General features: G+C 39.2%; 2 protein-coding genes across 2 annotated transcripts in view; one reads left to right on the forward strand and one right to left on the reverse strand.

Moving 5' to 3' along the window:
* The window catches only part of SCAMP1 (secretory carrier membrane protein 1), a 319,758-nt gene that overhangs the window by 238,587 nt on the left and 58,558 nt on the right, over positions 1-22,613 (forward strand). The gene's annotated exons all lie outside the window — the stretch shown is intronic.
* The window catches only part of DMGDH (dimethylglycine dehydrogenase), a gene marked incomplete at its 3' end in the record, with an annotated part of 45,724 nt that overhangs the window by 8,700 nt on the left and 14,411 nt on the right, over positions 1-22,613 (reverse strand). Inside the window, exons 6-14 of the mRNA XM_083351502.1 lie at positions 16,646-16,894; positions 16,118-16,316; positions 13,614-13,783; positions 11,774-11,927; positions 10,693-10,858; positions 8,200-8,330; positions 6,993-7,210; positions 6,655-6,812; positions 447-506 (exon numbers count right to left, since the gene is read on the reverse strand). Of these exons, the coding sequence (XP_083207628.1) occupies positions 447-506; positions 6,655-6,812; positions 6,993-7,210; positions 8,200-8,330; positions 10,693-10,858; positions 11,774-11,927; positions 13,614-13,783; positions 16,118-16,316; positions 16,646-16,894 (1,505 nt within the window). The remainder of the gene's footprint in view (positions 1-446; positions 507-6,654; positions 6,813-6,992; positions 7,211-8,199; positions 8,331-10,692; positions 10,859-11,773; positions 11,928-13,613; positions 13,784-16,117; positions 16,317-16,645; positions 16,895-22,613) is intronic.

The raw sequence follows: 22,613 nt of genomic DNA on the forward strand, positions 1-22,613 counted from the left end.
TGTTTGCAAATTGTAAAAAAAATCCAACAAGCCACATTTCCTGATTTGACCACCATATTAATAGTCTGATAATTATGCATAAATCATTATAATTATGCATAATTAATCTGTAGTAAAACAGCTGTGTGCAATTTTGTATTGGAACTTCTTATTTCAGCTAAGTTTGAATTGTTTAAAGGAAACTGCTCTGATCCCCAAATTACTTGGAAAGTGCTAAAAATGAAATTAATTAGTAGATCACATTATAGTTTGAGTTATCTACTAAAATAGCAACATGGACTGGGAAATGAGACAAGGAAGAAACACTGCTACATACACCAAGGTACACTACTGCTGAAGTGTGTAATTATCTGGTGTTGTTTTGCAGATTCAAATATAACAACTATTTGCAAACAAAGGAGGAAAGAATAAGTAATTAAAGTATAGTAGAAAAAAATTAAACCCACCTTATTTAATTTGATGAAATATTGCAGTCCAGCTTCCAGAGGATTAGTGTCGCAATTCATCTGTTAAAAATAAAAGTTGCAATAAAAAACCACTAGGTGGCATATTTTTGCTCATTTCTTTTGATGTCCAGCAAATGAAACCTATATTTTACATTAATAAAATGTTTATTTTATTAAATTAGCATAGTTCTTAATAAAATTTGTATAGTAATCTTATACTATTCCCATTAAAAATAAAATGTAAGTTTCAGCATCCACTGCAAAATCAACAGTGCAAAATGATAAACGAGCTGTGATTCATAATGATAAAAGCACATATTTTAAAGCAAGACAAATCAGGAAACCCATAAAATTACCTTTACTCAATCAGACCAATGAAAGTTATTTCTATGTGAAAAGCAGCTCTTCCTAGGGCTTTAAAAAGGAACTTTTCTGTAGGTTTAGCTAGAGATGCTAGTGATTAAATCTAAATATTATACATGTATGACTACAGCATTAGACAAATATGTTACAAATTCTGTCTGGATTTCTGATGTTCTAAGTGGCATCTTGGCTCTCCAGACCCTGGAGAATTCCTATTCAGTGACTGGTTACTCAGTAGAAGGCTCACAGCCACTAATTAGCTAGACTGATTATTTTATTTTAGGCTAAAATAAAGTAATATAAAATAGAAAAATAGTGCAGTTCACAGCAAATGGAGTACCCACATTGTACCTGATGAATATGTGTGTGTATGTCATCATCATCATTTAAGCCATTGTCTATCCACTGCAGGATGAACATGCATCTGCCGTATGTTTCCAATCAATACGGTCCTGAGCTTTCTTTTGCCAATTGGACCTGCAATATTTGCAGATGATCCATCTTGTTTTAGGTCTCTTTCATGGATGCTTTTTATCAAGTGAGATCCATACTATGACTGCCTTGGTCCACCTGCCATCAGTTCTTCTTGCTGTGAAACCAGGCCATTTCCATTTCAGTTCTTTTACTCTCTTGATGATATTGTATACTATTGTTTGTTCTCTAACACGTGCATCTATTTTGTCTTGTAATGCTGAGCATGTCTTTCCATGGCTCTTTGCACCACTCGTAGCTTTTGTATTGATTGTGAGGTTAGTGTTCATGTTTCACTGGCATATGTTAGAGCAGGTAGGCACACACTGATGGAAAACTTTTCAGGCATAGGGAGAGGTTGTTCTTGAAAATTATGCTTAGCTTGCCGAATGCCTGCCAACCACAGTTAACACAACGTTTAATTTCACCTTCCATTAAGATCTGTTGGCCAAAGTATACAAAGTGGTCTACTGCATCTAGTTCTTCTCCAGATATATTTTTTTCCTTTCTTTGTTGAATTTATGAAACATAACCTGGCTCTTTTTCAGGTTTATTTTCAAGCCAAATGGTTCTCCTGCTTTGTGCAGCTCTTATGTGTCTCTTGTAGCTCTTCTGGGTCTTGTGAGAACAAAACCAAATCTTAAGTGATTTAAATAGGTGCCACTGATTTTTAGTCCATCTTTTTCCCACTCTAGTTTGTGAAATACTTCTTCAAGGCAGGCTGAGAAAAGGATAGGTGATATTGTCGTATACCTCGTTCTATGTTGATTTCCACTTTAAGATCTTTAAGGCAAATTATGCCATTCTTTTTTCATATATTGATTATAGTAAGTTTATGTAAGCAGTGCCTACTCCTTGGGTGAGCAATGCCTTAATTATTACTTGTTGGAATACTGAGTCAAACGCCTTTTTGTAGTCAATGAAAGCCATGCACAAACACATGGTGTACTCGTTGTGCCTTTCAGTGACTTGCTGAACAACAATTTCATTCCTAATCAGAAGTGCTATTTGCTTATGAAGCCAAAAATGTACCATCTTATAGAAGAACGTTTCATGGGTTGCAGAAGTACTTTTATATGTATTAAGTTATGTAACAATGGGTTAAAGAGGAAAAAGTAATTCTGAGTATGTGTGCATATGCATGTACATTATACATGCAATATCTCCTTAGTGTATGTGCACAGGTGCACGCACACACACAAGGGATTATGCTGCATGTGTGCAAAGACACAGCCTCTATAAGAATTTACTGACCGATGTGCTGTGATTGTCCTTCAAATCCAAACAACTTGCACAACCCATTCAGTTGGTATGCAGTTAAAAAACATACTTGAAAATGTATGCTTTATAGAAATAGTGCTGTGCAATTATATAAAATTAAAGGAGAAAGGTAGGGGTGGGGGAGTGGCGGTTATTATTAGGGAGACCTTATGTCCGCGGGAGACCACCGTTTCTCAGATAGTCGGGTGTGAGTCTCTCTTTGTGAGATTTGGTTCGGGGGCGCAGTTGGGTTTGCTGCTGACGTACATTTCGCCTAGTCGTGCAGCGGCAGCCCTGCCCGAGCTGCTTGATATCCTCTCAGGGTTGGTGGTTGAGTTTCCCAAACTTATAGTTTTGGGAGACTTCAATCTACCATCCCTGGGAGGCTCATCTGAGCTAGCTTGGGAGTTCATGGCTTCCATGACGGCCATGGACCTGACGCAAGTAATTTCTGAACCAACTCATGAGGGAGGCCACACTCTTGACCTGATTTTTTTATCTAGACGGTGGTTGGATGATCTTGGTGGGGGCTCTCCATTTATTATGCCCCTGTCATGGACCGATCATCATCTCCTGCGGATGGTCTTCCGTTTTGCCACCCCCCGCCGTGGGGATACGGAACCAATTAGATGGTACCGCCCCAGACGCTTAATGGATCCTGATAGATTCCAAGCGGCGCTGGGGTCCCCACCTGCCTCCATTGCTCACAGCTCGGCGGATGCCTTAGTGGAAACCTGGGAAAGGGCAGCCACTGAGGCACTTGACCAGGTTGTACCCTTGCGGCCCCTGACCCGGCGCAGATCCCAGCGAGCTCCATGGTTCTCCGCGGAGCTCCGGGAGATGAAGCGTCGGAAACGGGGCCTAGAGAGCTGTTGGAGGTCGAGCCGATCCGAACCCGACCGGTTGCGGTTAAGAACCTATATTAGGTCTTATCTCGCAGCGATGAGGGTGGCGAGGTGTAATTACTTCTCTACCCTCATTGCGTCCGCAGATAATCGCCCGGCCGCCCTGTTTAGGGTGACTCGCTCGCTCCTTAATCAGGAGGTGAGGGAGGATCCCTTGCAGGGTCGTGCTGAGGAATTTAGTCAACATCTGTCGGATAAAATCGCTCGGATTCGGACCGGTTTGGACTCCAGCTGGGCAGAGTCAGGCGATCAGGACACGGACGGTCTTGTCAATGTTATCTGGGAAGAGTTTGATTCTGTGACCCCTGATGAAGTGGACAGGATTATGGGGAGGCTGAGCTCCTCCACATGTTTGTTGGATCCGTGCCCTTCCTGGCTGGTTTATGCAGCTAGGGAGAGGACACGAGGCTGGCTCCAGGCGGTTATATCTGCTTCTTTGAGTGAGGGTTATTTCCCCACCGTCTTGAAGGAGGCGGTGGTGAGACCTCTCCTCAAGAAGCCTGCCTTGGACCCAGCTGTATTGAACAACTTTCGTCCAGTCTCCAACCTTCGCTTTCTTGCGAAGGTTGTTGAGAGTGTGGTGGCGCATCAGCTCCCTCTGGTCCTGGATGAAGCGGATTATCTGGACCCCTACCAATCGGGTTTCAGGCCCGGGTACAGCACGGAGACGGCATTGGTCGCTCTGGTGAATGATCTCTGGAGGGCTCGAGACAGGGGATATTCCTCTGTCCTAGTCCTATTAGACCTCTCGGCGGCTTTCGATACCATCGACCATGGTATCTTGCTGCGGCGTCTCAGGGGATTGGGAGTGGGAGGCACGGTTCTTCAGTGGTTCTCCTCCTATCTCCTGGGACGTTCGCAGTCGGTGTTGGCAGGGGGGCAGAGATCGGCCCCTAGGTCTCTCGTTTGTGGAGTTCCTCAGGGGTCGGTTCTCTCGCCTCTCCTGTTCAACATCTACATGAAACCGCTGGGTGAGATCATTCGTGGTTTTGGAGTTGGGTATCATCAATATGCCGATGATACCCAACTTTTCTTTTCGACCCCAAACCACCCCAGTGATGCCCTCGCTGTGATGTCCCGTTGCCTGGAGGCGGTTCGGGTCTGGATGGGGAGGAACAGACTTCAGCTCAACCCTGACAAGACTGAGTGGCTGTGCATTCCGGCATCCCGGGACATTCAAAATGTTCCATCTCTTTCTATGGGGGGTGAGCTCTTACCCCCCGTGGATAGGGCTCGCAACTTGGGAGTCCTCCTAGATTCACGGCTTACCCTAGAAGATCATGTAGTGGCCGTGACTAGGGGGGCTTTTGCCCAGGTTCGCCTGGTGCGCCAGTTGCGGCCCTATCTGGACCGGGATGCCCTGTGCACGGTCACTCATGCGCTCGTGACCTCTCGCCTTGACTACTGTAATGCTCTCTACATGGGGCTTCCCTTGAAGACCACTCGGAGGCTCCAACTGGTACAGAATGCGGCCGCGAGAGTTGTCTTGGGAGTTTCCCGGTACTCCCATGTTACACCTTTGCTCCGCGAGCTGCATTGGTTACCAGTTGTCTTCCGGGTGAGGTTCAAGGTTTTGGTTATGATCTTTAAGTCCCTACATGGCATGGGTCCGGGGTACCTCGGGGACCACCTGCTGCCGGCTTCAACTCCCCTCCGCCCTGTGCGTTCCCACAGAGAGGGCCTCCTCAGGGTGCCTCCGGTCAGGGAATGCCGACTGGCGGCCCCCAGGGGGAGAGCCTTCTCTGTGGGTGCCCCGGCTTTGTGGAACCAACTGCCGGTGGAGCTCCGGACGGCATCGGACCTCCGAACTTTCCGTCGTGGTCTGAAGACCCATTTGTTTGAATTGGCCGGTCTGGCCTGATGGGGGAGCTGGGTTTTAAATTGTTATTTTAGATTGTATTATTGTTTTTTAATTGGGCATTGATTTAATCTCTGTTTTAACTTTTGTATAGTATTGTATTTTTATTTATATGCCCTGTGAACCGCCCTGAGTCCCCAGGGAGAAGGGCGGTATATAAATTAAATAAAACGTAAACGTAATTTGGAGCGAATGGAGTACCCACACTGTATCTGATGACTACATTTGATCTACTTTTCCTAGATTTCAATCCTCATTTTGTTTCACAAATTTTTGGAACTTCATTTTGTTAAATGGTAAGCAGCACTGAAATGCTTGTTTAATTCTGCTTGATTTTTGAAAATTGTGGTCTGTAATTTCTTTAAAAAGAGAGCACCAATCACCAACACTAATATGTACTGGTAGTCCTTGCTTACTGCCTTATGCAGCAACCATTGGAATTTATGATGGTTGAAAATATGCCAAAACTTGGCAACCAATCTTTGAATTGATAGCTGTTGCAATTCACACAAAAGCACACACTGGAGAAAGATTTCATATGATTCTCTTTTTATGTATCTTTGCTCTTTGCGGGGTTTAGGGAGAAAGATTTAAATTTAGGTTTTATTATTTGTGCCTTCCCCTTGATTTTTTTTATTAGCTGCAGTATGTTTGTGCATGTGTGTGAGGAAGAGGGAGGATGGTGTGTATATGTATGAGGAAATATTTTCTTCAATTTAATTTAAATATGTTTGTTTTTAATTATTTCTCTATGAGTAATAATTGTTACTCCAGCATACCTACCATACTCCTGCCTCCTGTTTTTTCCACAAAAACATCCCTTTGAGGTGGGTTGGGCTGAGAAAACTGGCCCAGTCATCCAGCCAGCTTTCATGCCTAAGGGAGGCCTAGAACATTCCTAGTATCTAGGTCAGCACTTTTACAAACAAGAATGGCATGACCATATGCATGCGCACATGCACACACACACTTACATGCACATACATACACACAGTGGTAGGATTCAGCCGGTTCATACCGGTTCAGTAGAACCGGTAGCTAATAGTTTGTTGACTTTGGAGAACCGACTGAAGCCCTAGCTCTTTTTCACAAGGCCCAGAATGGACTGCCAGAAGTGCATAGATGCCACTTCCGGAAGTCCGTTCTGTGCATCAGAGGCCTGGGCGAGGCTTCCCAGTCCTAGAACGGCCCACTGGAAGTGCAGGGACGCCGGTTCTGGAAGTCCATTCTGGGCCTTGGAGACCCAGGCCCAGAATGGACTTCCAGAAGCAGCGGCCATGCAGAGAACCAGTTGTTCAGGTATTTGAATCCCACCACTACATACACACACATCAAAGACATGGTTTCCAACCTCTGCTCCCCAGGCACGAAAAGCCTTTTCTAGCCGTAATGTATTCATTGCGTATGTTCCAAAGTTGTCAATTCCTTCTTCACATCCAGCCTCCATGATTGTAGAATATAAAGCTGCAGTATCTTCTCGTTTGTGGTACAATTCCCATCCTAATTCACCTATAATATATCAAGAGTAATATAGATTTTAACTAGGATTAAATATAGCCATCAAACTTTAATCTGAAAAGAAATTTAGAATGATCTTTTTTTATAGCTAGTCTATTTGATATCACTTTACATTTTTAGAAAAATCAACTAGTTTATTTATGAGACTAATAATAATTTCCTTTCACTTACCCGTATAAGAAATTCTAATTGCAGTTACATGAATGTTACCAATGCTTAAATGCTTGGACTGTAGAAAACTAAATGCAGCATCAGTAAGATCTTCAGAAGTTAATTTCTGGAGAACTTTCCGTGCATATGGACCTGCTACACCCAATACTCCAATTTCATCTGTAACATTTTTGATGTCAACATTGTATTGTCCTCTAAATGCCTCTTCTTCAATCCATCTGCGTATAAAATAGATTTATTAGATCAGAACAAAATAATATTTAAAATATTATAGGACTAGAAATTCTATAGAAAGTTAATTTTGACAGACATCCATTCTTTTAGAATTACCAAAGAGTCATTGGGATAGATGGTGCTAAAAAGCTCAGAAATAATGCAGTCTCCTCCTTCTGTGTTACCTGTCTTTGTTTTGTTTTGTTTACTACTAGTTTTTTTTTAAAAAAAATTCTGTCCTAACTGGCAGCCAGGCTGGAAGATTCTAGTTGTGAGAATTCATAGGACAGGACCGGACAGAATTTGTATCTGCTTCTGAGGCAGTTTGGAGAAGCAATTCCTGGCTAACTACAGAGATACATAGCATGTTAGCCCAGGGCCTCGCTTGTTGTCTTTTCAACCATACCTAGTCAGTAGATCAAGGGGTATGATGATTGGTGAATCTAAAGCATGGTACAACTCCAGCAATCACTTCCAGAAAAAAAGATTCCTTAGACTTCTTGGATAAGATTAACACACCCATTACTTTCTTTATGCCATAAGGAAGGAAAGGTTGAAAAAACAAGCAAAAACTATGCCCATAAGGTTTTTTTTTAAACCTATGACTTAACTGAGGCTATTACAGAATTTTCCATTGCTAACATTTCATCAATGGACAGCCCATTAAAATTACTTCTTATTGTACTCATTCAACATATTTACCACAAATATGCCACAAACAAGTGCAATATACGTATATCCACACTCAACCTTTTCACACATTAGTGAACAAGACTTCTGCAGTTTATGAAACCTTATGAACAAATTGCTCCCAAGATTTTACTCTATATAAAGTACACCTATATACTCAATCAGTCATGAATTTATCTCTGATAAAACCTATTATTATTTCAAGTTTTTTACAGCCTTTTTTATTATTCTGAACTGCAGTTCATTCCACATTCCTCGGACCACAGGTTACTTTAAAACTTCAGAATTTAAAATTTACGCTGACCTTAAGTCATGAAGCTCTGATCCAGAACCAGTAATTAATAAAAATTCCCCTGGATTCAGATGTGAGACTGTAAGTTCAGCATAGACTTTGCCTTTGAAGGTTAACATATGACTTATATTTGTGAAACCCATCTATGTAGAAAGAAAGTCAAAACTGTAAGTTAAAATCAATTACCGTATACAGTAGCTTATAATAATGCAAATTAAATTTTTATAGCATAGCACACAAATAGTAGTAGACCAGCGAAATGCTGTGGACATAGTATACTTTGATTTCTCCTTGGTAAGCTAGAAAAAGGTGGAATAGACAACATCACCACCAGATGGATCTGTAGCTGGCTGGCAAACCGTACTCAATGAGTAGTCCTCAGTGGCACTACATCCACATGGAGAGAAGTAAGCAGAGGGGTACCACAAGGTTCCGTCTTAGGCCCAGTCCTCTTCAATATCTTCATTAATGACTTAGATGAGGGAATTGAAGGGGAACTCATCAGATTTGCAGATGACACCAAACTGACAGGAGTAGCCAACACCCCAGAATACAAACTCAGGATCCAAAAAGATCTTGACAAACTTGAACAATGGGCCCTCTCTAACAAAATGAGTTTCAATGTGGAGAAATGCAAAGTTTTACATTTAGGCAGGAAAAATCAAAGATACAAGTACAGATTGGCTCAAAAATAGTAACTGTGAGAGGGACTTGGAGTCCTAGTGGACGATTACTTGACTATGAGCCAGCAATGTGCAGCAGCAACCGAAAAAGCTAACACAATCCTGGGTTGTATAAATAGGCATAGAATCAAGATCATGTGAAGTATTATTACTGCTTTATAAAACCCTAGTAAGACCACACCTGGAATACTGCAGCCAATTTTGGTCACCATATCACAAAAAAGATGTTGAGAGTTTGGAAAAAATCCAGAGAAGAGCAACTAAGGTGATCAAAGGCCTGGAGACTACAACATATAGAGAATGGCTGTGGGACCTGGGTTTGGCTAGTCTAAAGAAAAGAAGAAATAGGCAAGACATGATAGCAGTATTCCAGTATTTGAGGGGCTGCCACAAAGAAGAGGGGGTCACGTTATTCACCAAAGCATCAGAGGGAAGGACGAGAAACAATGGTTGGAAATTGATCAAAGAGAGAAGCAACCTGGAATTAAGGAGAAATTTCCTCACAATGAGGACAATTAACCTGTGGAACAGTTTTCCTCCAGAAATCGTGGGTGCTCCATCACTGGAGATTTTTAAGAAGAGGCTAGCCGAGGGGTAGGCAACTACGGTTATGCTGACTCAGGAATTCTGGGAGTTGAAGTCCATGAGTCATAAAAGAGCCGAGGTTGCCTACCCCTGGGCTAAACAGTCACTTGTCTGAGATGGTATAGGTTCTCCTTCTTGAACAGGGGCCTGGACTAGAAGACCTCCAAGGTCCCTACCTATTCTATTCTATTCTATTCTATTCTATTCTATTCTATTCTATTCTATTCTATTCTATTCTATTCTATTCTATTCTATTCTATTCCATTCCATTCCATTCCATTCCACTCTAATTACTGAATTAAGTAGACTTCTTCTGCTGCTGACTTTATATGTTCTTCTCTTTTTTTCCCTAATAGAAACATTATGTATCCAGAATCAATTGGAAAACATTTATTCAGGCAAATCTGTGAACTCTTCCCTTGACCTTGCACTCTTTGGCAATTCACTGGTTGTTTTTTTTTAGAAGATAACAATTACAATAATTTTGTGTTTTCTTTTTATTTATGTTTGAGTGTCTTGTGGTATTAATTGTTATCTTTCTAATCTGCCCAGAGTCATGTTTTGTGAGGTGGCCAGGTATATGAATCTGCTAAATAAATACATAGATTAAGTAGGTAAATAAACAGCTTGCTCTGCTTTTCTTCCTCACAACTAACAGGATTAAGTCTACATCAGTCTGTTTATGTTGGAATGGATTAAACATCTAGATATTGGAAGCATTATTTACATGATACCTACTGTATATGCATTGACTATCTCATTAATACAGATATGATCCATGCAATCACTACTCCATTCCATAATAAACAGACTAAATTCAAGATGTACTTGCCCTAATGTGGAAATGAGAGGAACCCAGAAATAGGCTAACTGCATCTAAATAACAGGGAGATTATGACCCTGTTATTTTACCACCCAAGAACCAATCTACAGAAAGTATTATTATCATTGGCGTCTTAAAATGCATGGGGAAGCCAATTCTAAATCATTTTGTATTCAACTGTGCCCTCTTATTTAAAAGAAGGAAGCTAGTGGCAATTAAGAAATGTGGTGGAAAATGTCAATACAGTAGGGAAGGCAGTGTGACATGAGGTAAAGTGACTTTCATGGTCCCTGTCACTCCAGATGGATGATGTTATATTTATCTAGTTGGGATTATTGATTCAACACCTCTGGGTACAAAGTGATCAATGAATGGAATTAACAGTGGACTACTTATTATTGTTACATTATTTACCTTTGGGACCACATTTGCAAACAGACGATCCAAAAGTTTAACTGAATCACTGCCTTTGATGCTAAACTTGCCAAAAGGAGTAAGGTCAATCACACCCACTTTTTCCGTCACTTGTTGATATTCCCGCCTTACAGGTTCAAACCAGTTTGTGCGTCGAAAACTAGGCCTGGAAATACAATATTTCAATGACTGAAAATGACTGTTTGTAAATTAGCATAAAGCAACTTATTCAAAAATATCATTTTGGCATTGTTTTTCTTTAAAAATAAATGTCAAGTGTCTTGATTAATGTACTAATTACTTTTCAAACATAGCTAGCATTGCATTACAATGGGTAATAGAGATCAAATAAAATATATTTTAAACTTAAAGCAAAATATTTGATTTGTTTCAAACAAAAGATGGGATATAATACAGGAATAATATGCTCTTAAAGGCACTTTTCATATTTTAAAGAGAAACAAGGAGTCCATATATATATATGCTAGATATACAGTGAAAACTGATGGATCAATTATTCTTAGTCCTATTTCTTAAGATTACAATAAAGATAAAATGAGGAGGGAAATCATTTAGGCTATTCTGAACATTTTAGAGGAACATACTTAATTTATAAACATGACTAGTTTTTGAATATAAAATTAATAACTAGGGGACCCAGATTGTTGGGGGAAATATGTTGACTTTGTAAATCTCTTCGAGGGGGCTATAAAGCACTGTGAAGCGGTATATAACTCTAAGTGCTATTGCTATAAAATACAGTAAAACTTAGTTTAATGAATGAATAGGACAGGAGTGTCCATTAAATCACATTGTCCATTAAATATGGGATTTTATGCATACATATTTTACTCATTTTATTCATGTGCAAAATTGGAATAGGATTATGTTATTTTATGTTATGTTAGTAAAATGTTATAGGGCCAAATTTTGTCTACTGCATCTGAAGTCGCTTACATCAAGGTCCACATGAAATCTAATATTTACTTTATATACAAAAAAAACTACCTGGCCAAATGGACAATATATTTCTATTAAATTCTTAAAGATAAATTAGCACAAATATTTAACTTTCATTTACTTGTATCCAGTTGCATCACCATGTTTGTAAAACCAATGAGGTTGTTCCCAGCCTGCATGGAATCCCATGGAGCATTTAGACTTAAGGTTTTCATAAAGCCCACTGACTCTTTCTGTAGGTCTCCCAGCAAATCTTTCTTCTTTAGGAAACCCAACTGCAAAATTAGGAAAAAAGCACATTAAATCAAGCAACATGAAAAACAATAAATTGTATCACATATACTGTACAAACAAAAGCTTTGTTTCCAAAACCTCATGAGAAGGTCACATGCAATTTGGACAAGGCCGTGTATGATCTGGGCACAGCTTCAGGGAGAAGACCTGTCATGGCCAGCAGCTGCTTCATGAAGGGCCACACTGGGCACACCTCATCAGCAGCAGGAGGAAAAGATGGCAAAGGACAACTGGGGGTGGCAGGGCAGCAGGCTGGTAGAGCTGGCAGGATGAACAGAATGTAAGATGGCCAAAGGGCAGAGATGGGAAGGGAAATCAGCAGGTGGGAAGAGTTTACAAGGAGGCAGATGCTTACCTAGCAAAGCTGGGGCTAGGAGAGACCAAGTCAGGAGTGGTTTGGATCAGACTGGGTCCTTAGATAACGACTGGTGGGATTCAATTAATAATGGCAACCAGGATTTTAAGGATTGCTGTTGCTAAACAATGTGGTCACCAGACATCACACTTCACAACCGCATCACACAGCAACAGAAATTCCGATCCCTATTGCCATCATAACTCAAGGACTAGCTGTAGATAGAAGCAACACCATTGACAGTATATATATCATTCCATATCTTTTTCTATTTTCACTTTACCACATCCGTATAATAATTAATACATTATCTTTTGCCTTTAAGCTTTTCACCTCTTTCTTTTGGGGGAGACTTCCTTCAGTTTTTCCTTTCTATGGGTTTATTCTCTCTTCTTTCATATATTTTATCTGTAGTTTGGTTCTCACTCATTCTTTCTACATGACCAAACTATCTCAGGTTAGCTTTTTGTACTGGCTACTCATTTTTGTATTTAGTCTACATTCTTTTACCATCCAGCATGTAAGAAGTGGTCAGAAGGGTGCTCTATGAATAATTCACACTTATTTTACAGCAATTATAGCAAACATTTTTAAATGTTTTAAATTTTAAAAGATTTTTATCCCACCATTTTTTTCCCATTTACAACTCAAGGTGGCAAACATACTAATACTCCTTGCTCCTCCTGTTTTCTCCAAAACAACCCTGTGAGGTGGGCTGATTGAGGGATCAGCCCAAAGTCACCCATCTGGTTTTTCATAACTAAGGTGGGATTAGAACTCAAAGTCGCCTGCTTTCTAGGCCAACACCTAACCATTACAGACAGACATTGGTTCCTCACAGCACAGGTGCAGCCACCTGCTATACTATCTGTATATCTTAAGATTTCTTCATCCATTTTCCTACTACATGCTCTATTTTATGCCATTTATTGTAACTTACACACATTCTCTCCATTCATTTTAATTTTAAAATTCATACACCTTGCACAGTTGATCTAATCCACTTATTCTCAATCATGCTTTATTTATATCGTATAATGCTCTTATCACATTCAGAACCCCATTTTCAACAACACTACATCACTCAAGTCCATAAACACTTTCATAGGCTTTCCCTACATAAACAAAGTACACTAAACACTGGGGATAAATAGGAAGGTAGTATACAATGTTGTCTATGTATAGCATTAGAGAATTCCAAAACCACATGGCAATAAATAACTGATTCCTGTTCCCATAAAAAAGTTCAGTACAAGAATGTTTAAGTATCAATATTATTTATAACATGGAAAATTATAAGCAAATGTCTTACCAATATTATTGAAACCATAAGATTCTCTTGCTTTTGCTTCTGTGTATTTTGTAGTTGTCCACCTTCCATACCTATTTGGATCTAATTCAATTAGATCAAAAGGAGGCTCTCCATTGAGTATCCAGTCACTAAGATATTTTCCTATCCCACCAGCATGAATAATTCCATACCTGGTAGTGAAGAGGAAAGAGGGAAAATATTTAATTTACTACAGTAATACATTTCATTAAAATTTTCAACAAAGGCTATGTAAACTCACATTCTACTTGTTTTACAGGAATTCTGTTTTTTATCTCCCTGATATTTAATTAGTGCAAGGCATAGCAAGGGAGAGGAAGTCAGCTCCAGTAGAAGGATTAGATCTGAAAATCTGTGTGTAATTCCCAAATAAGGCCTTGATTCAGATCTACTTGACACAGGATGAAATCTCCTACAAAGAAGTCAAACTTCCGCATAGGAAACAGCATTAGTTTAGTTTTAGTTTGTGATACAAAATTAAGTATCTATGATACCATGTGCTCATGTCATAGGAAGCTGCAGTTAACTGCATTTTCCTACTGGATGTTCACATGATAAATGGACACTTTCATACATATAACAAGCTGATACCTGCAGCTTCCTCCAAAGAAATGCCCTCTGTGTAGGAAATACATCTCTCACGGAGCAATCTTCACAGGACAGTCCCTTCTCACTTACTATCTTTCTATCTCTTTGTTTAGCTGATCACCTGTAAAATGGGGAAGTCAGTGATCTGCTCTGTAACGGTAAATGAATTATAAAAAAATGATAATTATTTTGATTCATAAAATATAATGTAAAATTATATTTTAATAGAATAATAGCAACAAATAAGGTTCAAATCACATTAGGTATACCTATTTATAGCTAAAAATTTATACCAGTAATAAATTAGTTTTATAAGATGCGAATTATTGCCTTGCAATAATTGATACTTTAATTTTGTTATAAATGTGAACAAGAATAAGAACAGACTATTAATGAAATCAATAGGAAAGAATATTGACTTGAATATTGAATATTGACTCCTACTGAATATAAATTCAAATACCATGGGATAAATCTCTGAGATCCAGAAACTTTGATAATGTCACCAGAAATATTTCACAATTTTGTTCAGATCACAGAAGAAAAATATTTGACATAATAATTGCAAAAAGGTAAAGCTAAAGGTTCCCCCTGTCCATACATGTCCAGCTCTAAGGGGCAGTGCTCATCTCCATTTCTTAGCCAAGGGAGCCAGCATTGTTTTAAGAAATTTCCATGGTCATGTAACCAGCATGACTGTACACCAAGGTACACGGAACACTGTTACCTTCCCACTGAAGTGGTACCTATTTATTTACTCACATTTGTATGTTTCAGAACTGCTAGGTGGGCAGGAGCTGGTGCAAGTAACAGGAGCTCATCCTATTGCACAACACTCAGATCTTGAACTCGGGCTTTAACCACTGAGCCACCACACCCCCTATTATTTGCAAATTAGTATAAATGTAATACTAATTAAATTTGACATCATTAATCTTTCTACCTTTAATTTGGCTGGAATCAATTCATCCTGGAAAATATTTTTTACCATTTTTTTATAACCACTATATGCTAAGATTGGCTTTGAAGTGACTATCTGGCTATTAATTTTCTCATTAAGAACAGATTCATTAAAAAAATAATTACAACCATAAAATGCTAGCTGTAATTACAAAATATAACTTTATGTCATACATAAAGTCATCTTTTGGAATTAAATATATTAAAATCATTACTCCAAAATTAAGGATTATTTTTTAGAACTTTTTAGTCCTCTGATTAACGCCTTTGAACTGTGGTGCTAGCTTACTTTATTGTGTGAACTGCCAGAGCAACTCACATGACTACCATGGACTGCCAGAGCAAGAGGTGCTGAATTGTATGAAACTAGACACATCACTAGAAACTAAAATCATAAGTCTATGTCTGATTTATTTGGCCATGTCATGCATGCAAATTCATTGAAGAAATCAATGATGCTAGAAATGGTTAGTGGAACAAGAAGAAGGGCAAGCAAGGAACATGCTGGCTTGATAACATCAAAACTGATCCAACAACTGAAAGAAGTTGTGCTTGACAGGATAGCATGGAGAGTACTTGCCTATAAAGTGGTCAGGAGTTAGACATAGTTGTATACTTAAAACAACAACAAAGTCCTCTGATATTAGGGATAATTGCATAGTCTTTTAACAAATATCACACACCAGAGATCTTTAATAATTCTCAGTGAATACTATTTCAATTTGATGGTTTTTAATTTTTAATGTCCTAATCACAATTTACTATCATTACCTGTAGCAAGTCTTCAAACTCCTTTTCTGAAAAAGGAAAATCAGGCACAGATACCTGTGATTTATATTTTATTCCTATTTTATTTTTGCAATGAAGATTAAAGTAACAATGAACTTTTTTTTAGTAATGACTGATGCCCCAAAACCTTAAAGAATCAGCTTACTTACCCAAAACCAATGGCCACCCAGTAATTATGAACGCTCTGATGTGGTCCCACCATTGGCAGAATATCTGGAGAGTATGTTATAGGACCTGCAACTACATTGATAATATCTGCTTCTCTCAGGACGGGAACCATTTCCATAGCAGCCTCGACATGATCAATTATTCGATCTAAATCAGATTCAAAAAGTTCCTTTCCAAAGCCTTAAAAAAAAGTTTGATAAGTTTTGTATGTATTGTCTTCCCACTTCAGTATATTTTCTATTTTATACAGAGCAAGCTCACGGTCCTGTTCTCAATAAGGCTCAAACATTAATACTGGACGTGTAAGCAAAAAATATAAATTTGGATATAAATATAAATTTGGAAGAACACTACAAAGAAGCAATGACTATCATACATTCATAAGCAAGATTGGCAAAAAAAGTCTTTTTGTTTTCATAGATATATTTATGTATAACGTGAAAATCCAATTAACAAGTCTGAGCACCCAGCATGTACCATTGAAATTTATTTTTCCCAAGCAAAATTACCTGGTGGGACACCATCTTCCACCCAAGATTTCTGCAGTTTCATTTTTTCTTGACTTTCATATGGTCCTAATAAAAGCCCATCTCTTTCTTGTCTTAAATAATATGAACCTTCTAAATCACGAAGAACAGCCAATTCCTTTTTCAGGACTTTCACTTCAGGGATAGTTCCAGTAACAATATATTGGTGATGAACAGGTATGAGTGGATGGTGCAGTCCAATCATTCTACCTATTTCTTGAGCCCAGAAACCTAAAATCACAATGTACAGAAATATAAATATTAGAATGACACGATCCTGGTCAACAAATAGCACAATCTTTTTTTAAGTACAATTTTAAAAAGTAAAATCCAGTGTTTTTAAATATGATGGTGGTTCAAGGAAACCACAACCAATATACTTACTTATGCCTGGGCTGCAGCTGTATCCAACTAATACTAATAAAAATCAAAGGAAGGAAAACCCAAGGATAAAGAGGATAACTTGAGATGTATTTCTGTATGCACAGTATTTATATCCTGTCTTTATTATTTTTATAAATAGCACAATACTCTTTCTCCTCTTTTCCCCATAACAACAATCCTGTCAGGGAGTTGGGCTGAGAGAGAATGACTGTCTCAAGGTCACCCAACCAGCTTTCATGCCTAAGAAGCGACTAGAACTCATAGACTCCTGGTTTCTAAGCAAGCACTTAAGCAAACCAATCTGACTTTTTGTTCAATGTGTCGCTTGGTTTTTATTATTAAACAGTAATAAAAGCAGGCGAATTGTTTCATTAAAACACATGAATATCCTCAAGAATTACAAAACTGGAATGCCAAAATGGTAAAATTAAAAGGACGTCCTTGCAGACAGACAGACAGATAAGATAAATAAATGACAGACAGACAGACCTTCCATGTTCTAGCTCTATCAAATGAGCAGGGAGAGACCCAATAATAGTTTTTGACTGCAGACCCTATATTTTGGAATAGCCTTTCTCCTGAGGCTAGGTTAGCGTCCCTGGTAGTAGCCTTTTAAAACAGAGGTCATCAACTTTTCTCGGTTGGCGGACCGGAGGGAAAGGAAAGGGGAAGGATTACAATGGGTGCGTGTGCGCATGGGGCCACGAACATGTGCCTGGCACAAATGGGGTGGGCTAGCACCCATGATACTCACTAGTCCTACCCTGTTCTTCTGCGGCGCAGTGCCCCGTTTTCGCGCCTGTGGCAGCATCCCATTTTTGCGCCCTGCAGCGGCCTATTTTTGGGCAGCACAGTGGCGTCCTGTTTTTGCACGCCACAGCAGTGTCCTGTTTTTGCACCCTACGGCTGTGGCGCTACCACGTTGGGGGATGTGCGCGTACATCTGCATGCACTGGCCTGCCTGTCCCATGGCCCGGTGGCCAGGAGGCCACGGTCCACTACCGGGCTGCGGCCCACAGGTTGGGGACCCATTTTAAAAGCTGGTAAAAAACCCAGAAGTGTTCTAAAGTGCATTTGAGGGTTAAGGAAAAGCTACCACTTTTATTTTCTGGTTATTATTTTTCTTTCTTTTGTACTTTGTTTCTTTGTTTCATTTTAATGCATCCAGCTAATATCATTAATGTGCTTTATATGTTTACCCTGAATGAATGCAATCTGTTAGTTGTAACCTAATTTACAATGGTATATAAATACAAGAAACAAAGTAAACAAATAATGCCCCACCCCAGCTTTCCTGATGTTCCCTTGCTATGTACACCTGCATATGCACTGTATAAAATTTAGCTGGATGATCTGGAAAGTCTTCCTATAAAGGGCATAATAAACTTTCTAATAGAATATCTGTAAAACTCATAGTGAAGCAAGACGTACCCAACTGTTCTGGCAATAGTAGCAATAGTAGCAACAATAGTAGATTTCCTAATAAAGAATCTCAGTAAATGTCCCTTTCAACAGAGCAAGGAGGAGGAGGATGTTGAAGTGAATCTGAGATAGGGATCTAAAATGGTTGGGCAGTTCCAAGATATTTAGCCAGCTGCAAAGTTTAAAGTCCAGGACTTGCTATTTTAACAGTACCTTTGTTGACTGTAGTCCACAGACAGCATAAACCTTGTAGAAAAGTGATAGGACTGCAGTTTTTCCAATAAGGTCATATTCCAGACTAAATGAAACTTATCATTAATTCTGAGAATCAGACTAGCTGTACATAAGTTAAACTTTAGTCAGAGATTAAAGATCACCAGACAAGCACAAGTTTTCCACTCAGACAGATGATCTTCTAGACATGAAGCAGACATAGGAATCTGAAATACTGTCTTATGGAAGTTAGATTGCACTATTTCTAGAGGGAAATACAGGTAGTCCTCTACTTACAACCACAATTGAGCCCAAAATTTCTGATGTTAAGCAAGACAGTTGTTAAATGAGTTATGCCCCATTTTATGACATTTCCTGCCATAGTTGTTAAGTGAATCACTCCAATTGTTAAGTTAGTAACAAGGTTGTAAATTGAACCTGGCTTCCCCATTGACTTTGCTTGTCAGAAGGTTGCAAAAGGTGATCACATGATCCCATGATAATGCAACCATCATAAATATGAATCAGTTGCCACGTATTTGGCATTTGGACGAAGGGATAAATGGGGAACTCATCAAATTTGCAAACGACACCAAGCTGGCAGGAATAGCCAACACTCCAGAAGACATATCAAATGCATAGGTATAGTACAGGTGGTACCTTGCTCAATAGTAATAACTGTGAGAGGGATCTTGGAGTCCTAGTGGACAATTACTTAAATATGAGCCAGCAGTGTGCTGCAGCTGCCAAAAAAGCCAACACAGTGCTAGGCTGCATTAACAGAGGAATAGAATCAAGATCATGTGAAGTATTAATACCACTTTACAATGCCTTGGTAGGGCCACACGTGGAATACTGCATCCAGTTTTGGTCACCACGATGTAAAAAAGATGTTGAGACTCTAGAAAGAGTACAGAGAAGAGCAACAAAGATGATTAGGGGATTGGAGACTAAAACATATAAGGAACGGCTGCTGGAATTGGGTATGTCTAGTTTAATCAAGAGAAGGATGAGGGGGGACATGATAGCAGTGTTCCAATATCTCAGGGCTGCCACAAAGAGGAGGGAGTCAAGCTATTCTCCAAAGCGCCCAAAGGCAGGACAAGAAGCAACGGATGGAAACTAATCAAGGAGAGAAGCAACCTAGAACTAAGGAGAAACTTCCTGACAGTTAAAACAATTAATCAGTGGAACAACCTGCCTCCAGAAGCTGTGAATGCTCCAACACTGGAAGTTTTTAAGAAGAGACTGGACAGCCATTTGTCCGAAATGGTATAGGATTTCCTGCCTGAGATCATACGACCATGGAGATGTTGCAACAATCATAAATCACTTTTTTCAGTGCTGTTGTAACTTCGAACACTCACTAAATAAATGGTTGTAACTTGAGGACTAGCTATAATTGGGGTATAGTCCGAACTGAATTGTGTATAGAAGATGACACCACTGGATGACATCGCCAGGGCTCCTTGCCTTGGAAGAGTGAGGAAGATTCTCAGGGATGACTCACACCCTGGACAGTATCTCTTTACTCTCCTACCATCCGGTAGGAGATATAGGAATATAGCCAGCCGTACCAACAGGCTGAAAAATAGCTTTTATCCGTGGGCTGTTAGGCTTTTAAATGGGACATAATCTTATGCAGAATTGACTTGGGAGGCCGGTGTGTGGTGTAGTTGGTTCACATAGTGTGGTGGGATGGAGGGTTTGTTGTCACTGTGTGTTGGGGGGAGAGAGCACGGGGGGAGGCTCAGCTAATCTCAATGTACACATGTTGTACTTTGACAATAAAGGTTTATTATTATTATGAGCCAATAATGTAGGTTTCAAATAGTTTAATACAGCAAATACAAAATTTACTTTTAAGAGAAGGAAGGAAGGAAGGAAGGAAGGAAGGAAGGAAGGAAGGAAGGAAGGAAGGAAGGAAGGAAGAAAGAAAGAAAGAAAGAAAGAAAGAAAGAAAGAAAGAAAGAAAGAAAGCAAGCTAAGTGCTTCTCTATGCTTCTCTTGCCTAATCTTAATATAACACCCAGATATTTAAAGCCATTAAACATCTTGGATTAATCTTGAGACTTTTTGCATATTTGTACTTAAACAGAATGAATTTTTGTTAACACATATGGCTTCGATTCCAAAGCTACTTTTAATGAAGAGCAAATCATGAAACGGAGACTGGAAACAAAAGTTAACCTTCTCTTTCCTTCTCTAACCCCTTCCTTCTTATGTGGAAGTGAGCCTTTCTACTTGCTATTTTATTACCAAGAATTTATTAAAAAGTTGCCTTCCAACAACAAAAAACACAAGTTTACACAACACTCTGAATAGTAACACAGCAGATAATTTTGTGTGTTAATTATCAAACTACAAAGTGGAAGAGAGAAAATATTTGTGAGAAATATTTACTGTGTTTTTCTGCTTGTCAAATTTAAAAGGCCACTGGACTCCATACAGGTTGTGACAGCAGTAGAAGTAATGATGTAACCATGAAGAAGCAGCTAGCTAAACTGCTGAATAGCCTGAATTATGCTTTGGAAATTGTGTAATGTATGTTCCAAAATTGAGCAAATGGATGAATCCTAAAAGTAAGCCGTTCTCTACAAAATCTACTCTGAACTTACCACACTAAGCCTGGCATGAAAACGAGAACAAATTATTTGTTTTGAAGAGGAGGGTATGGAACAAAGAAAGAAGATTGGCCCCAACAGTTTTAGGAAAATTCAGTTTTGTTTACCTAGACTAGAGCCTTCCCAAGGCAGTAATCAATATTAGCTCCAAGAGTTCTGTTGGCTGAACATTGAATCCAGGCATACTTTAGTTATTAACTTAATGAGAGAATGAGAAAAAGCTGCATAGACTTACTTGTCTACCAATGTCTGCCTTTTCCTTTAGGGGAGGGGTCTTCAAACCCGGCCCTTTTTATGACTCATGGACTTCAACTCCCAGAATTCCTCAGCCAGCATGCCTGGCTAAGAAATTCGGGGAAGTTGAAGTCCATGAGTCATAAAAGAGCTGAGTTTGAAGACCCTTGCTTTAGGAGTTGTTTTCTTCTTTCTAGTCTCCATATTTTGACTTTGCTTTCCCAGATATCTTCTGTCAGCCCTCAGAGGTAAGCCCGATTAAGAATGAAGTAGAATGAGAATGAAGGAATTCCAGGAAAGCTCCTTTATTGTTGTAGGGCAGTGTTTCTCAATTTCAGCAATTATAAGATGTATGATGGCCTTCAACTTCCAAAATTCCCCAGCCACCATGAGGTTGAAAAACACTCTTGTAGGGTATAGTAAAATAATCCTGAAAACCTGAGTTCTTTTTACCGTATCTGTTACCAAACAAAATCAAAATAGGTTTATTTTAAGTCTATTTTTCAGTTTCTGTTTTTTCAGGACTAAATAATATTTTTTTGACAGTACTTTCTTAATGGTTTGCTCATTTTGTACCCTATTCCCCGCCAAAAGTCTAAATTTCTTCCAGCTGGGATATCATTCCCCTCTGGGGCTGTGAGCCTGTTGCTCATACAGGCTTGGCTGGGCCAGGGTCACATGGGAACTCATTGATACAATAAAAAAATAATTTGGGGGGTTATTCTCTGTGCTGCTCTTTGTTGTTCTGTGCTTTTGTTACATTGTGTTTTAACTGTTCTGTACACCGCTTCAAGTTGCATAAAGCTTAAATGGCATTACAAATCTAATAAACAAGTAAACTTCCCATGTTATAAAATCCCATTTTTAAAAAAACCATGCCCACTATTAAGTTTGAACATTAATAAATAAAAGGGATAGCATTATAGACTTTTACCATTCACAGGGGCAACTGATGAGATGCCTCTACCCCACATCTTTCCCACTTAGAAAGTAAGTGATATATACAGTAATTGAGAGTTTGGTGCCAGTTCTGATTTCTTGAACTGATCCACGGAATAAAAGAATCCATCCCC

This window comes from Vipera ursinii (assembly GCF_947247035.1).
Source record: "Vipera ursinii genome assembly, chromosome: 2".
Lineage (NCBI taxonomy): Eukaryota > Metazoa > Chordata > Lepidosauria > Squamata > Viperidae > Vipera > Vipera ursinii.